This window comes from Plectropomus leopardus, chromosome 7 (genome assembly GCF_008729295.1).
Source record: "Plectropomus leopardus isolate mb chromosome 7, YSFRI_Pleo_2.0, whole genome shotgun sequence".
In the NCBI taxonomy this organism is placed as follows: Eukaryota; Metazoa; Chordata; class Actinopteri; order Perciformes; family Serranidae; genus Plectropomus; species Plectropomus leopardus.
In genome coordinates this window covers 12,697,977-12,714,552 of record NC_056469.1, presented here as the reverse complement: position 1 = coordinate 12,714,552, position 16,576 = coordinate 12,697,977, and the positions used below count along the sequence as shown (strand labels likewise).

The following is a 16,576-nucleotide window of genomic DNA, read 5'->3' as shown; positions in this document are numbered from 1 at the left end:
TATTTCAAAACCGCAAAAAAAAAGCTCTGACTAAAATCTGAAGCTCAAATTGAGATGTGACTCTTGCATTTTAGAGTTCTTAAAAATTTGTTGCATCATTTTGATTCAGTCAGCAGCTAAATTGTAGGCCAGAATGACCAAACGCCAGCCTGTTAGTCAGGTAGGTTGTTGTTATATGACGCAGGGATTCTGCTCTGCAACACTTTTTGTCACATAATTACTTGTTGCCAAGAATGGCTGCCTGAAATGGATGTATGGTGATGTGACACAGCGTCAAGATTCTCTGCTAGTGACATTTTACACATGTCAGAAAAATGGTTTCAACTCACACATCAAGGGACTTTTTTCTCTCACTAAAAGAAGGGAGCAATCAAGTTTTATTTTCTTTATTTGATTTTACCAAAACAATATAGTTTTACCATTTACACTTTGAATTATACAAGTTAAATCATTGTTTCATAAAATTCTGTACACTTTCAGTAGTCTGAGTACATTTTTAAAGTTCTCAAAAGAACGACACGCATGCACAACAACACGCCAGGTTAACAGAAGCACAGAAAAGGCTCTGCTTCCTCAGAGACTTAGGCTAAATTCAGGGGCAAGACCCTGGTTAACTTGCCCAGGACAGGAAGGCTCTACAGCAGGTTATTAAAACAGACCAGAACTTCACTGGTTCCCATCAACATCAGTGACATCTGTAAGTGCCATACTACCAGAGTACGGAGCGGCTTCATCCCTCAGGCTGTGAGAGTCATCAGCTCCTTCTTTGACTCCAGAAAGACATAGCAGGATTTAAGAACAAATTTTAATTTCATTTATTAAACTGCGTTAAAAAAAACTACTTTTGAAAAATGACTTCTAAATCTACCTTGTAACTTGTACACACACACTTTGCCATTTTTGCAGCAAGGTGTGTTCATCATTCTTAGTAATCTGATTTGACAGGGGTGTTGGAAGTCTCTTTCTCTGTGGTGTCTTTGTGAATCCCTCTGCTCTCTTGTCTCCAGCAGAGGTATCGAGTCAGCACTTTGTCCAGTGCCTTCCTAAACTTCTCTCCAACAAATGCATAGATGACTGGATTTATACAGCAGTGAGACAGTGCGATGATCTCAGCAAAGCTCATGGCAGAGTTGATGGTTTGTGAAGGCTCGCAGGCGTTCAGAGTGTCCAGGAACAGTTGCAGCGTCTGAAGGAAAACCATGACATTGTAGGGGACCCAGCACACCACAAACACACACACAATGGTGAATATCAGCTTTACAGCCCTGTCTTTTTTGGAGTTCCTGGACTTGGACAGCACGACAAGTATTTTCACATAGCAGAAAATCATGATGGGGAGGCACACGAAGAGGCCCACTGTGTTCTCACTGAAGTTTCGCATCATCTTCCAAAAGTTCTGGCTTTCCACTGGGTACAGTGGCTGGCACTGGGAGATGTTATCTGGTTCTGTCTCCAAGGATGCAAATGTCACCCCAGGTAACGCCATGATGACAGACAGAACCCAGATAACAGTGCTGGCTGCGATTCCGTAGCGAAGTGTCCGAGCTCGCATGGCTGCAACAGCGTGGACGATGGCCAGGTAGCGGTCCACACTCATGAGGGTCACAAAGAAGGTGCCGCTGTAGAAACCCAACTGTGCAGAGGAGCAGAGGTGGAAGCAAAGTCAGACTCAGGTTTTACTGGCCTCATTGTGGTTTGGCCCACATTACACAGCAGCTGTTTCACAGCTGTTGTTACCTTATACCTGATCTCACCTCGGTTACTGCCAGAATATCTCTTCTATTATAAAGAAAACCAGAAGAGTGGAACATTGCTGCACAACCTAGTCATGCAGACTGTACAGTAACGTTGATTAAATTAGGCTTTTTGCAAGAAATGGAAATAACTGGCATAATGTCTCACAAAAATAAATAGAATTAATGATACATTCCAGTGTTACATTTATACACTAATAGTTAAGATACAGTGTTAGGGTTAGGATGTTACTGGACTAGCCTAATCATAACTTTTCACACATATTCACCTGGATAAAAATGAGCTTTTAGCTATATCTCTGTTTAGTCATCAGATACAGGGTCCTTATCAAGTAAACGTGTAAATTAATACATTAAAATAAATACAAAAGAAAGCTGCATGTCTTTTTTAACTTTTTACATCTGCTCTCTAAACATCCAGTTTCAAATATCAAATAATGAGTGATTTTTTTAATTGTTTTTTTTTGCAGAGGAAGGTCAAGCAAGACTCAAGTCCAAAGTCAAGTCACATGTCAAGACAGGTAAGTCCAGAGTCAAGTCCCATGTCCCTAACTTAAGTTCTAAGTCCTTAAAAAATTATAATGTGCACTTCACAAATGGAAAGTCATTTTAACAACAGAGTAGCCTAATGTATAATATATAATATATAATATCTATTCAATTTACAAAAAATCATGATTGCTTTTAAAATCTATACTTATTTGTTAAAACAAGTTTGTTGGAGGTTGTTGCATCTCTGTCTGTAATTTTCTGCGAGCTTGTTTTGTATAATGAAGTTTGTCTTTGATGAACTGTAGTTTTTTTTTATGAAAATGCAAAATTCTCTCTGGTTCCACTTTTTCCTTTTTTTCTAACGTGCTGGAAATGGAAAATGTTAATGTTACTTGATTCAGGAGATGAAGGAAAGTGCGTTGACTCAAGACACATTTTTTTAATACATATTTTCTCTTTTTTTTGGCTAGGGGAAGGTATCAAGTATTTTCAAGTCTAAACGCGCAAGTCCAAGTGAAGTCACAAGTCATTTTTATCAATGTCAAAGTTAAATTACAAGTCTTTTTTTTTGTCAAGCTGAGTCTAATATCAACAAATTTATGGCTCGAATCTTCCTTGAGTGATAATTATGTTACTCAAGCCTACAACTTCTAAGTAATGAAACAATGGCAACAATCGAAGCCCCACCTGATAGACTCCTGTCATCAGTTTGCATGATGCGAGGTTCTGAGTATCGTGTGCCCAGAGGGGCAGGAACACTGCCAGTATGATGTCAGACAGGGCCAGGTTAAGAAGACAAATGTCCGTCATTGTTTTCAGCTTCATGTACCGCAGGAGAACCCAGAGAACTGTGCTGTTGCCTGTGAAATTGATTCAAATTGTTCATCATCTTTCGGTTGCTTATCATTTCTTGTGACTGTAGAACTGTTGCACATTCCAGTTTCAGATAAACGCTTAAAATGCAAATGTGTATTAAAATGTGCAAATAGAGCAATACATGTTTCCTCTTCTGTTTAGGATTTAGGTCTCTTTGAACATACCCAGCAGACTGAGACAAAACACCGTGTAGTAGAGAAACAACAAGACCGAGGATCCATCGAGCGACTCTGGACCGGGAACCTGATCACAGGTGCCATTGTAATCATAGTCCAAGTAGTTTAGCTCACTCTCTGATGTGTTCATTCTGCTGTGTGAGGAGGGACAAAAAAAACCCTCAGATTATTTGGGGTTAACACATTATGAGAAGGGATGTCAGAAATGGTACAAACCCACACAAAGTTCAAATGATGCATAAAACCACTGTGGTTCATGATGTAAAGAACATAATTTAGAAAAAAAGGTGTCAGGGTGATTCAGTGGCATCATACTGAACAAACTAGTGAATACCAGAATTAACATCAGTGAAATCAGTCCAAGTCAAACAACAAAAAATATATCATTTAAGTGACATACAAGTCATATTATGGATGATAATACTACACTTTAAAGTTTTCCATATGCCACCATTTCACTTTTTTTTTCTTTTGGTGGTTGTTTTTCCCCACACCCAACACCTACCAACCTAAATGAACAAGTACTTGGTACAAAGCCAAGGTGACCACAAGTCTACAACACTTGCCCCATCCTGGTATGCATAAGTTCCCCTTAAGGGACAAAACAAGGGGCTTTTTTTTTGGTTATAAACTATGTCATACATTGAGTTGTGTTTGGACAGTGCTGTTAATCAAAACTAAAGGCCATGCTGTTTGACTTGTAGCAACATGCACTTGAGTTCAAACCTATAATGGCCCTGAGTTGTTCAGGGTGCAATTTTTACTTCCTCCTAGACCTTCAATTCAACAAGTTTTAAAGACAATAGTACAAGAGAATTGCCCACCAGTTTGTTTTCTTTTTCAGTTAATTCAATTTTTCTCAGCAAAAACCTAATTCTGTTGTTTACTTTTCTCAGTGCCTTGAATACCATGCTCCATTCACTTGGACTTCTGTCTCCTAGACATAAACTAGAAAAAAAATCAAAGACGGTTAAGTAGAAAAATGTGACCATCTAGGACACTCTTTTTCACTCCCGACCCCTTTTAGAAGTCTCCAAACCTTTCCAGGGGGTTGCAAGGCCTCCTTGATTTTAAGGTGTAAAAAAAGTTTTTAAACATTTAGTAAGCATATATCTCAATTTTTCAAAAAAGAAACATATTAAGTATGTATGATTGTTAAAAAAAGCCAAAAAAAACAACCCATAATACAGACAAATAATAGTGTAAAAAGTTAAATGAAGATATCAGGAAAATGTATCTCTAACACAGTGTTTTCCAGAAATAATATGCTCAAAATGAGCTTGTTTTACACAAACATGTAGTTATTGCCTTCACTATTTGAGGTAGTTGTACAGTTTTTAGATAGAATAGTTATGCAGTGAATATAATATGAAATATCCATAAAATATGTTATTTGACAGAGTTGTCACTTTACTAAGTGATAGAGAATGAGTCCCTTAAGGAAAAAGTTTGGGCACAAATGATCTAGGTCATTTCTAGGTATCGATCCAAATAAAATCTGTTTTTGCAACATGAAGAGACACCTTGCTGAAGCCAAAGTGGCCAAATTATTCAAATATAAAGGGGTATATAGTACAAATTACAGCGTTTTCACAATAAGATCTTTTGACTCTTTAGCTTCTATCTTCTTAACTTTTTTTCTGAAGCCTCCACTCACACACAGAAAAAAACCCAGGAAAAGAAGATGTGTTTTTCCTTCATCATGATAGATGCTCCATCATTGTGATGACTGAAGTCCATATGTGCCACACTGAACATTTCGTACGAATAGAAGATTAAAAAAAATAATAATTTGAAAAAACAAAACATTTATGTATGAATGTGACAGAATTCAGGGGATGCTAGTGGACTTTCCTGCCCTTTAAGTTGAACTTTTCAGATATAATCATCACTTAATGAGTCATGTCTGAAAGGTGTGTGTGTCTGCTGTTACTAAAAACCTAGAAACAATTTTCCAAATCTGGAAGACAGCCATTGCAATAACTATTTTTTTGGTCACTTTAACTGATTATAACTTAACATTATCTTATTTTCCCCCCACTGAATGCACAGTGTGCTTGAGGTACAAGCAACATTATCAAACACCATCACCAGTGGAGATGTTGAATTAATTTTCATCTGTCTATGAATTTCACAAACTTCCTCCTACTCTGACCATAATCATATTCATGTCATCTATTTAAAACCACATCTCGAACCTTCTTCTTGCTATCAACATATACACAACCACCTGCTTTGACACCCATGCCGACCCTCACTTCCTGTGGTTGATATTCATACACATGCGCGTGCACATAAAAACCTCTACTCCCCCTGTTTTTATAGATGTTGGAGGTAAGAGAGGTGAGGGATGTCTGGTAAAAGTTTTTAAAAAATTAAAATTTTATTGTGCTTACCGCCTTGTCTGCCAGAATCACTGCTCTTGAATGTGTATGCTGTTGTGCTGCATGCCAAGCTTACATGTCATCCTGTCAACTTGCATTGCTCACTTTTGTGTCGAATCCTGCAGCAGGGCTCATTTCTCGTAAGGTGAACGTTGGGTTTTGTTGTTTCCTCCGCATTCTGTTAAGACGGCACAGAGGTGTCGAATGTGGTTTTCTGAGAAATGTCCCTTCGTGTATTAACATGTGCGGAAAAGAATAGCAGGGAGAGATGTATTCTAATGAGGAGCTTTTCTCTGTTTCATTGTGCTTTTCAAACTGACTTTTTAGGTGATATAAACTTTTGAAAATAGCATTCAGCTCAACAGGAAAAACAATATTCACTCATTTTGTCGACTTTTAGTTCAAAATAGGTCAGTCTCTCTAAGTCAATGGAAAATTTTGTCAATTCAGTATGGAATGGTCATTGCAAAGAAAGTTATCTTTTAAGTCTGGAACAAAGAGTGCTGTGGTATAATCAAGGAAGGGTTGCCATATCTTAAAGAGCCAGGTTTTAAAACAGGGGGATATCCCCCTGTTTTAAAACCTGGCTCTTTAATACTTCATACATGGAGAAAATTTGATATGAGATGTCAGGGAAAGCAGGGAGATTTAAACAGATATGGCAACCCTTCCTTGATTATACCACAGCACTGCAAGGACCCTAATGACACTTCACTGACTTTAACTTTCAGCTGAATATATGTATTCATGTATTTTTCAAAATGCAATTAATGTAATGTAATTTTATCATAGGATGAATAAATAAAATATAATAAAAAAAGGTCTGTCTGGACTATTTAAACATGATATATATCTTAATTAATATAAAGTCGGATCAACTGAGCTATAGACTTTAATATGTTTATGTTTAATGACATCTTTACAGTAGATTCTCTTCAACTATCAATATAACAAGCTGCTCTTATCATGGAACTTATTCAGCACTAATAAATAATCGCCTACATTTTTATTTGATTTGTGACAATATCATTTGTTTTTTTAACACACTTAATATCTTTTAATGACTTTGTGGAACGAAAATTTGTTTAATATGATTTTAAAAAGCTGCCTGTATTGGCCTGAGGATCAGTCATTGAAGCGATAATTAATATTTTTTGATGTGGGATTGTTTGAAAGACTTCTCCACTGTAAGTGTATTACCGAAGCTAAGCAATGTACTGTTGTAGATCGGGGAAGCAGCAAATGTATTTTAGCCACCAAAGAAAATCATTATCTGTTTGAGTTCGCTGGTTGTGGCCCAGGAAAGCGGTTTGTCCACTAGTAGAAGACTAATGGTTCGATCCTCGGCTCCTCAAGTTTACGTGTTAAAGTCTTCTTGGACAAGATACTGAACACCAAATTGCAAGTGACTGTTCCACTGGTGTGTGAGTAAATGTAAATCGTTACTGCGTAGCAGCTGGCACCTTGTGTGACCGCCTGGACCACCAGTATGTGAATGTGTGAATGTGAAGTGTAAAAGTGCTTTTTGCCATATTTAGAATATTTTTACCTCTTTATCTTGCTGTCAGACAGCCTCTTCCATCTAAGAACTGAAGCCATAGTTTATGCTGTCTTCAAAGCCACCACTTTGAGAATATATTTCGGTCTGCTCTACAGATCGATTAGTTTGTTTGTGTTATTGTATGACTTTGGTATTTAAAAGCGTTAGTTTGGAGTCGCACAATAACACAACTGATCTAGGCAGTGGTAAAGGTAGAGGTGTCTCATTCAACCTCACTTAAAAAAAGTTACAATAAGACAAAGTTGAACATGAAAAATTTACAGCATGTGAAAAGTAATCGCCAACAAAAAACCCCCAAAACTTAACTGTGCAGTAAATTTTAATATCTTTATAAGGTCACAGTCACATAGACAATTAAAGAACCCAAGGTGCATAAAATGAGATTTATCTTGAATGAACACAGGTTGTGCTGTGGATTCTGTGTCCTCAGAAAAGCACTATATGACATATCATTGGTATTCTTATTATTTGACATGTAAAACTTTAATAATCGCCGCAGGAAAACTAAACCATAACAACAAATCACAACATGAACATGCACACAAAAGCTTAAACAAGAGCATTGATCATTAAGTTGATATATGGGAATAAATTGACAGTATATATTTTGTGTTTTAAGTAACATCTGAAATGGCAGTAAAATAACAGAGAAAAAAAGAATACATCCAATATGAAAACTCTAGAAAAATGCAAACTTGCAATATACTGTACATATGTACAATTGTTAGGCATACAACAATATCAAGAAAATATATGAAAAATTCCAGGCGTGCATGATGAGCCAAACTTTGTTCCATATCAACAGATTTATACCCAAGATTGACGGCTGAAAGTGCTAAAGGTGACGAATAACCTGTTTCCTCAACTTTGTGGCTTTGATTTATCTTTGACATTTGAATGAACAACTTTTTCCTCAGGAAAGTGGAAAATACCCCAATTTCATCTTGTAAAAGTATTATGTTTCTTCTAAATGGTAGCTTTTCCATATAGTATGAATGTTTTTCTCCAAATTGCAGGCTCATCAGCTAAAGTGTAAAAGTTTCAACACATCAGGCAAGGGGAAACAAACATTGTGGTTACAGGCTGATGTAAACAAGACGCTCATAGTTTCGGTCAGTGTTGCTCAGCAGGAAAAGGAAGAGCATTGCAAAGAATTTAGCAAATACCTGAGATCATATAGAAGATGATGGTACTCCTCAGATAACAGACATCTTATGGTCAAAACTAGGGCTGCACAATATTATATGTAGTAACATTATTGAATATTGTGATAACAATATTTGCAATATGCAGATACATGCACTCAGTACTTGAGCTGCACAGTAGCTGTACTTTTGCCTCGTCGTCTCTCCTGTATCCAAAATATTGTCCAGATGGCTGATGTGACTGAGAGCCAGAAGACACTATCTATAGAGAGCCTAACCTGTCACTCAAACTAGTCTGCCACTAATTTTGAATAAGTCTTCATATGATGTGAATGAAATTCACTTGGACATTTTTACATGGGTTACTTTGGGGATGGACTCACTTCTGGAGCCTCAAGCCTCTATTGGCCGGTCAAAGAACTGCAATTTGTGGCACTCCCGTGTTGGCTTCATTTTTCAATTCAGGAGGTTGCCGCTTGATCAGCAGTCAGAGAGAGAAAGTGTTAAAACATTGAATGAAATTACAATTATTCATATTTATTTTGATATAGGCTCTTTGTTATTGGACACCTGCTACCCAGCCTACAAGTTCATTTTTACACCCAGATCCCAACCAGAAATAAATTAAGACAAAATGCCATCTGTGAATCACCTTTTTTTGTCAGTCACCTGATGCAGGACTCTGGGCTATGTGCTAGTTTTTAGGCATTGGTTCCTTTCTGCGCTTGCACTTTTGCTTGCACTCATCTTGTCACACTTTCCTCCTTCATCCATGCAGAGTAGTGAGGCAGCAAACCTCACTCGTGTGCATGCGGAATCAGACAAGGACTCTGACTGGCTAGGGAGTTAACAGCATTGCGCATATCATACAAAATAGGCCTTCACACAGATAGTATCAATATGTTACTGTTTTTAGAGTCTGATATTTCCAAATGTGTTTATCACACGTTGATATCACAATGACACTTTAAAAAACAAAATAAAAAACTATATTATTGTGCAGCTCTAGTCAAAACTAAACATTACAGTGTAAATTCAAAGTGCAAATAAAATCAATAAGGTCTACAGATAATGATATATAGAGGTACAGGCAAATTTTTAAGATAGACATTGATATTGAATAACACTGTCATAGGTTGAAAAAGGAAGTGACAAAACAATATGCTGCTTGATAATCTGATTAGCAGTGGTAGCAGTAATAAGTTTGCCTGGATAAAAACATGTCAAATCTGCAAGTGATCTCCATAAAGCACAACATATACAACATTAATCTGCACTTCACCTCTTACATGATCACAGTGGAGCTGGCATTAGAGGACCTAGTCATAACTGAGCTTTTTCTGTATGAGCTATCTGAAAAATCTCTGGTGGACACAAGGTTAATCCCAGGCACCCATTTCCTCAGCAGATGCAGGGCTCGTTTCATGAACTTTTGTCCCACAAAGGCGTATATGATGGGGTTCAGGCAGCAGTGACTGTAAGCAAACGTCTCAGTTACTGTTGCTGCAAGTCTTAAATTTGCTTCCAGGTTGCAGTTGCTCTTCAATATACCTTCAGATTTCAGAAACCCCAAGAAGAGAGAAATGTTATATGGGGTCCAGAACAAAAAAAAGATGACCACAATGGTGATGATCACCTTAACAACACGATGCTTCTTCGCAGTCTTCATGTTCATTATTATGGGGATGATCCTGCCGTAGCAAACTATCATCACCAACAAGGGGATCACCAGACCGAGCACATTTATTGAGAAGATGTTATAATTCCTCCAGGCATAATTTTCAGGGCTGTATATGCAAGCCAACCCGAAAGACTCATTCTTCACCTTTGTGAAGATGATATCTGGCAGAGAGACACAAAAGCTCAGCATCCAGACCAACAAGGTCACAGCAACGCCTGCCCTCAGACTGCGATAGTGTGACACCTTGTATGTGTGCAGGATGACCATGTAGCGGTCCAGCGTCATGACAACCATGAAGAAGATGCTGCTGTAGAACCCAGTTGTGTGGGAGCCAGTGGCGAAACGGCACATGAAGTTTCCGAAAGTCCACTGACTGACCACAGAGTAGTGAGAGTAGAAAGGCAGCGTGAGGACGAAGAGGAGGTCAGAGAGAGCCAGGTTGAAGAAGCAGATGTCTGTAAAGTTGGTCTGTTTGCTGTGCTTCACCAGGACACACACCACCAGGCCATTACCTTTATAGAGGAAGGGAAAATGTTAAATGTGTCAGATCACCATGCATCATATGTAATGGTCTTGCACTCTGACTCACTCTCTCTCTCTCTCTCTGTCTCTCTCTCTCTCTCTCTCTCTCTCTCTCTGTCACACTCAGATTCACACACACACACGCACACACATACCTATAAAGCCGAGGATGAAAACCAAACTGTAGAGGGTGGGCAAAAACACTTTGCCAAACTCCTTCACATCGGCATTGCTGCAAGGAGTGAAGTCTGGAACGAGTTCACCATAATAAGCTGAATAATCGTAGTTATAGTAGTTCGGTGTGGTGGCATTTTCTCCGTCATCTGTAGACAGATTTTCAGATTTCAGAATTTGCAAAAATCAAACCTTGTTTGAGATTTAATACATTAGGATGTACGATACACATTAAAATGGCAAGGTTGCATGTATACATGAAATTGTTGATGCTCACAAAATTAAAATAATACTTTGTAACAGCAAAATTGTAGCAGTTTTCAAAGGGACCTTTTTTTTGGCAGAAAGTAGTTTCAGTGAAAGCTGTTCACACCTGTCTGTGATTATTCATTAAACAGGGCTAGATGTAATTTTTTTAATACTTTGAACACCACAAACATTGTATTTTTGTTAGGGCAGAGTTCTCAGATATAATTGTCTTATTAAAAAACAGAAATAAAAATAGATAAATAAATACAATAAAAATCTGCAAACAAAATCCCAAATGATCTGCGGGGATTGTAATCACTGAGTGGGAAAGTATGATCATTTGTTACTTGGGCAAATAGGCCCTCTAAGTGAATGGATAATGGAGGTTATTATGCCCTCTGCTGGTCCTTGCAGGAAACTTAATCCTCTGTCAGAATAAAATTTGTCACATCTGCACATTAATTTATAAGGGGAAGACAAAATAATGTAAACACTGACTGTATGGAAAGGGTCTTGAATGTATCACACCAGTGCAAACACTGGTGTCAAGTTTCTCATATGTGGTTACATGTCTCAATCATAACTTGCTGTATACTGTCCATTGTTAGAGATGTTTTACATATATAAAATAGTTTGAAATATATCACTGAGTATTGAAATGGAAACAAGATTACTTCAGATTTTAATTTCTTTGAATATTGTCATACGGTCTACCTCAGTTCGTACGTGTTTGTAGGTTATATGTCTGGTGAGTACAAATAGCAATTTTTAAAGACACTTTGATGGCTACATAATATTTCCTTCCTCTGAGGCAGTTTTAATAAAATAATAATAATTTAATAAAACCATCTCAGGACCTGTTTTAGTAAAGATCAATATGGAAATCTAAATACATTCTTAAGTGTACTTCATTACAGAGTTTGCATTTAAGTGGAGAATAGGACCTACAGCTGACAGCAGTGTATTAGGCAACCATCAAAGATTGTCACAAATTTCTGCTACAAGTCAATAATATGTTGAAATATATATACATTATGCAACGCAAGTGCAGTTGTTGAAATGCATTCACCTGACATAGTGATATCTCAGTGATCCCTTTTTCTATCAGGTCTAGTCAGCGGCTGCACTTCAGGGCTTCTTATTTCTCTGGCCAGATCTTTATGGACACGATGTCCTCAAAAGAATAGTGATGAACTAACAGTCTTAAAGTCTGCAGTCCCCTATTTATGACTAACAGACAAGCAGAAATGCAGCTGTCACTTCCTGAAAGTCCCCAAGTATGACTTCAAGATCCTTATCAGGAGCCACAGATCACAATTCACCCTTGATATAAAGACAGCCAAAAAACACCTACGTAAAATGATTTTAGCTGAAGAGCTCCAACAACACGTTTTACCACATAGATTCATATAAAAAGTAAAGGGTTCGAGTATTTAATGAAAAGTGAGCATGAATGGGTGCAACAACTGGTTATAGTTAGAATCAAAGATACTTTTTTACTCCATTGTAATGTAAACAAATCTGTGGTACAGTCTGCGCAGTAATAATCTAAATTTAGTCATATCCATTATAATTATAAAAAGATCTCACCATCAATTAGGAAGTGATTGCATCTTTCTGTCAAATTTGGGTGACTGAGCTACCCTATTGTTTTCTACATTTACGTCACAGAGTATTACTTTAATTTAGCTAAATGAAAAATGTATCATTAGGAACTGTTTTTAAAAGGCAATTACTGTCTGTCTAATGATACTGTTTTAGACCTTGTCTTGTTCTTACTACCATCATCATTCTATTAATGTTTTTTTCACCCCTAATTATCCAAAATCTTAACCCATGTAGAGCACCAAAACAGATTAACTTTGGAGTAAATTTGTAGAATGGTCTACGAGTGACCTCTTGTGGTGGAGAGTCAAACCAAAGTTGTGCAGGGAGGTGTTGCAGAGGGGCAAGACAGCCCAAAGCATGCCGGGAGAAACATGCCGGGAGGAAAGATTTGAATTGTCATCGCTGAATTTCAATGAGACATTTATGCACAGAAGCTCTTTCAGAGTGCCTCTCAAACTTTGATTTGGCCTATCTCATATATAAACCGAATGTACAATAACAATGATGATAGCCAACTGCTACTTCTAGTAATGATACAACAATATTTAACAATTATAATAACGTTTGCTGATTGATAATACTAACAACAACAAAAAAAACGTTTGCGTATCGCTGGATGTTCAGCTTTGAACCCTTTTTTTTAAATGAATGAATTTTATTTATTTATGTTTAACGTTTTGTTTGTATGTATCTCTGTGTACTGGTGCCGTCGCTCTCCAGCTGGCGCTCAGTGAATTCCCAATGAGGATGATTGACGTTAGAGCTGCTGACGAAGGCGGGCCGGAGAGATCTACGTCAAGGTAGAACACACATTACCGGAAACCACGTAGCATTGCCTTCCAAATAAAAGAGAGGACGCACTCAGGAGCTGCAACCGAGACAGACAGCCCGACTGCATGTTTTAAACATTATGTATTAAACACATCAAAGTACGGAAAACATGAATAAAGACTTGATGTAATGTCTCTCTGAGCTGTAACCCTCTTGTTGGCTATATCCTTCTCTTTAAGTCAAGTCACTTTTATTTACATAGCAGAATCAAAAAACAAAAGCAGTTTTCTAGTTAAGGCAGATGGGTTAGAATCTGTCTCAACACAGTTTTATATGATTAAAGACGTAAAAGGTGCATGAAAGGCAGCGATACATAATGCAATACAATAAGTAAAAAAGAGCTCTGGTGAATTAAATGAGGCTAAAACAACTCACGAGATAAAAGCAAGAGTAATGTAAAAAAGAAAATATTAAAAACGGTTAGAAAAGATGCATGAGCATCAGACAGCTAAAAGTAAGTGGAAATAAAGATGCATCTTTAATTTTGTTTTAAAATTTTCAGTGGTCGAATAGGATTATAAGATGGTCATTGTAGTACGCTAGATGTGCTGTTAAAAGTTTTTATTCCCTCAAATATAGGGTATATAGGCTTGGCAAATATAGAGAAAACGTGAAAGGGTGGAAACAGTGAATGCGAGTGTTTATGAACCTGTACTTTGGAAAGTCATACCGGAAGTTCACTTTGTCAATCCAGTTGCCTTGACAATGCTCGAGGGAAAATCAGCCGCGGGGGACTGCGAAGATTATATCAAGTGTATTTTACAAGGAACTCAGTCCATGATAATGAGGCAGCAAGGCCGTTTTGACTAAAGTAAGTTGGACTTAAAATACTAGACATTTTTCGGTTCTTGTGTCGTAGTTAGAGCTCACGGACACTTTGCGGTTTGTGCTTCAGGTCACGGTGGACTGTCATCTTTGCGCACTGTCACTTGTTGGACCTGTAACAGAAAACACAAAGTTGTTCTTTTCTCTCCAAAAATACAGGTCGTTGTTTCGGTTGCGATATGTTGGAAAACCCGACTCATGCAAATGAATTTAACTGTGATATGCCAACTCGCAGGTGATAGTGAAATGGATATCCACCGAGTTTAAGAACAACAGCGGATTTTGAGAGCTCGAGGACAGCTATCATTTGAAGTTGGATATCGTAATCACTGCAATGACTGAGTCCTCAAAACCGCCCTCAGGGTAAGTCCTTCAAAAACAGACACTTTTGAACATTTATTTTCATGCTCTCATAACTTGAAATGACCTTAGAATTAATATAATTTCAGCTCGGAAAAAACCGAAAGGCCTTGCCATTAAACAAACGGGACATTTGTTGCCTTTGCATTATGTTACCACTTAAGCCTTGCCTGTCATATTTTCAGTTAACATATATGCATATATTTCTGGTTGTGAGATACTGTTAAAGTCTCCAGTGATAGGTGTTTGTCTTGACACTGAAATTATTTGGGCTACATTATGGGGCAGCCCCATGACCAAACACTTAGAAAGCATTTGTAGCCTTTAGTCAGTACTGACAACACAGAGAGTGTTCCAGCAGCCAGGTCAGCCTGCTCCACTGTTGCTTACTGTCTCTCCGCCTCTGACAGACAATAAGCATGAACAGCTTTGGAGCAAAGCTTAGTGCAACAGTGTGGTTGGTTGCTATAGTGGAGAGAAACTAGCTGGTGGTGTGTTGTTTGGGGTGCAGCTAGAGTTTGTGCCTCTTCACTTTAATCCCAATATGAGCTGTGAGGACAGTGTTATACAGTAATGATGTTTTACCACAGAATCCTATTTTTTTTTTAAAATTACATGGCATGGGACTGTAAGGAGAAATATCACCTTATCACATAAACAGCATCATCACTGACTGTAAATGACGGCCAATGCTGCTGTTTTATGTCGGTGGTAAACAGCTCTTGGTCTTTCACATGTTATTGTGATTGGACAAATAAGGGATTTTTAATCTAATATAAAGTATACATGCATTTTATAGTCAGTGTCTGATTTATGGATTTTTTTTTTGTTAAATATGAGTACAGTGTGTGTTATCATATCTGGTAATTTTTCATTATTTCTCATAGGGCTTGGTGGTATCTATTCTTTGGTACCATCATACCTTCCTGACATTTCTGCAGGATATGTGGTATATGTAGGTATTTGTGTAAGCTCAGATGTAGCGAGAGTAGTCATCTAACTGAAGTTACTTATGTTAATGGCTGCGTAGTGCAATTCTTAAGTCAGCCTTGTAATTATGGTTTAAACATGGGGTTTATGTGTGTGCTGTTATTTGAGATTACTCACACCTTTTATCTATCGTATTAGCTCTTCAGGACCCTTTTAAACTAGTCCATCTACGCTGCAGGTGTGTGGTGAAGGCTTGACAGCAGTGTATAAAAAGTACAATACAGGTGTTCCTGTGTGGCAACCCGAGTAGGGTGTAATACTTCTAGAAAGAGTGTTGATGATGTGAATTAAGGCTCGGTCTATTTCTCCCCTGATCTTTCAAGTAAAGGTCCCTTTAACCAGATACTCTTAAATACAGTGATTTCAGATACTCAAGAGCCTTTTGGCCAATTTACAAAGTAGACTTGTCACAGAGTCAGCTGGCAGTGGACCCAAAATGCCTTTTTATCCGGTCAGTGTGTGACATTTCTTTCCATATAAATTACCATGACAACTCCCTTTGTGTTGGGATTTCTTTTTCGTCATCACACAGGGAGTAGCTTCTTTACTATACGCCCAGTTCTAATGAAACACAGCTCATAAAAACTACACAAACACACTCACCCTCACACACACACTTAACATGCACACACAGACAGCATGGTCACTAAGCAAGCAAATGAGGAAGGAAGACACTGCTCTTTTGAGGGAAATGAAATTTGTTTGTACCTGGCCATTGAAATCTGAGTAGTGGGTGTGTGAGTGTGTGTGAATGTGTCAGTGTTTAGTGTGTGTACATCAGGAGCAGTGGAGAGATCGCTTAATGAAGCCTTAGTTCTGAGCTTTATAAGCCTGTAATTAAGCATGGAAAACAAAAGGCATCTTCCTCTCATTCCAGACACTAACTTGGCCAATACAGAGTAGGGGTTGACAGATTACCGGCCTGGCTGATTATCGGGGCCAATATTT

The 16,576-nt window shown here is 37.9% G+C and overlaps 3 protein-coding genes across 4 annotated transcripts in view; 1 reads left to right on the top strand and 2 right to left on the bottom strand.

Annotated features, from left to right (window-relative positions):
- Positions 1-490: 490 nt before the first annotated feature.
- On the bottom strand, positions 491-5,779 carry si:cabz01093077.1 (C-C chemokine receptor type 2). 2 transcript variants are annotated; one of them, XM_042489225.1, is made up of 4 exons: positions 5,695-5,779; positions 3,287-3,432; positions 2,934-3,106; positions 491-1,633 (listed from the first exon to the last, which is right to left on the bottom strand). In XM_042489225.1, exons 2-4 carry the CDS (start codon positions 3,426-3,428, stop codon positions 926-928), a joined length of 1,023 nt encoding a protein of 340 aa, XP_042345159.1. In that variant the 5' UTR covers positions 3,429-3,432; positions 5,695-5,779; the 3' UTR covers positions 491-925. The 2 variants fall into 2 exon arrangements, with proteins under 2 accessions (XP_042345159.1, XP_042345158.1); XM_042489224.1 differs by having other exon boundaries at positions 3,287-3,429; positions 5,695-5,763.
- Positions 5,780-7,404: 1,625 nt separating this feature from the next.
- On the bottom strand, positions 7,405-12,192 carry LOC121945183 (C-C chemokine receptor type 5-like). Its single transcript, XM_042489223.1, has 3 exons — positions 12,084-12,192; positions 10,747-10,914; positions 7,405-10,581 (listed from the first exon to the last, which is right to left on the bottom strand). The coding sequence occupies exons 1-3, from the start codon at positions 12,088-12,090 to the stop codon at positions 9,674-9,676; spliced, it is 1,083 nt and encodes a 360-aa protein (XP_042345157.1). The 5' UTR covers positions 12,091-12,192; the 3' UTR covers positions 7,405-9,673.
- Positions 12,193-14,159: 1,967 nt separating this feature from the next.
- cobl (cordon-bleu WH2 repeat protein) overlaps positions 14,160-16,576 on the top strand; it is a 64,659-nt gene continuing 62,242 nt past the window's right edge. The window contains 2 exon segments of the mRNA XM_042490030.1: positions 14,160-14,264; positions 14,514-14,641. Coding sequence (XP_042345964.1) covers positions 14,613-14,641 — 29 coding nt within the window. The 5' untranslated portion in view covers positions 14,160-14,264; positions 14,514-14,612.

Bases quoted from the DNA above. Each gene is read 5' to 3' on its own strand.
- LOC121945183 (XM_042489223.1), bottom strand. The intron at 10,582-10,746 runs GTATGTGTGTGC...TCCTCTATAAAG, and splicing joins TTTCATCCTCGGCTTTATAG to GTAATGGCCTGGTGGTGTGT.
- si:cabz01093077.1 (XM_042489225.1), bottom strand. From the start codon at position 3,428: ATGAACACATCAGAGAGTGAGCTAAACTACTTGGACTATGATTACAAT. The intron at 3,107-3,286 runs GTATGTTCAAAG...TCAATTTCACAG, and splicing joins GTTTTGTCTCAGTCTGCTGG to GCAACAGCACAGTTCTCTGG. The intron at 1,634-2,933 runs GTGGGGCTTCGA...TCCTCTGCACAG, and splicing joins TGATGACAGGAGTCTATCAG to TTGGGTTTCTACAGCGGCAC.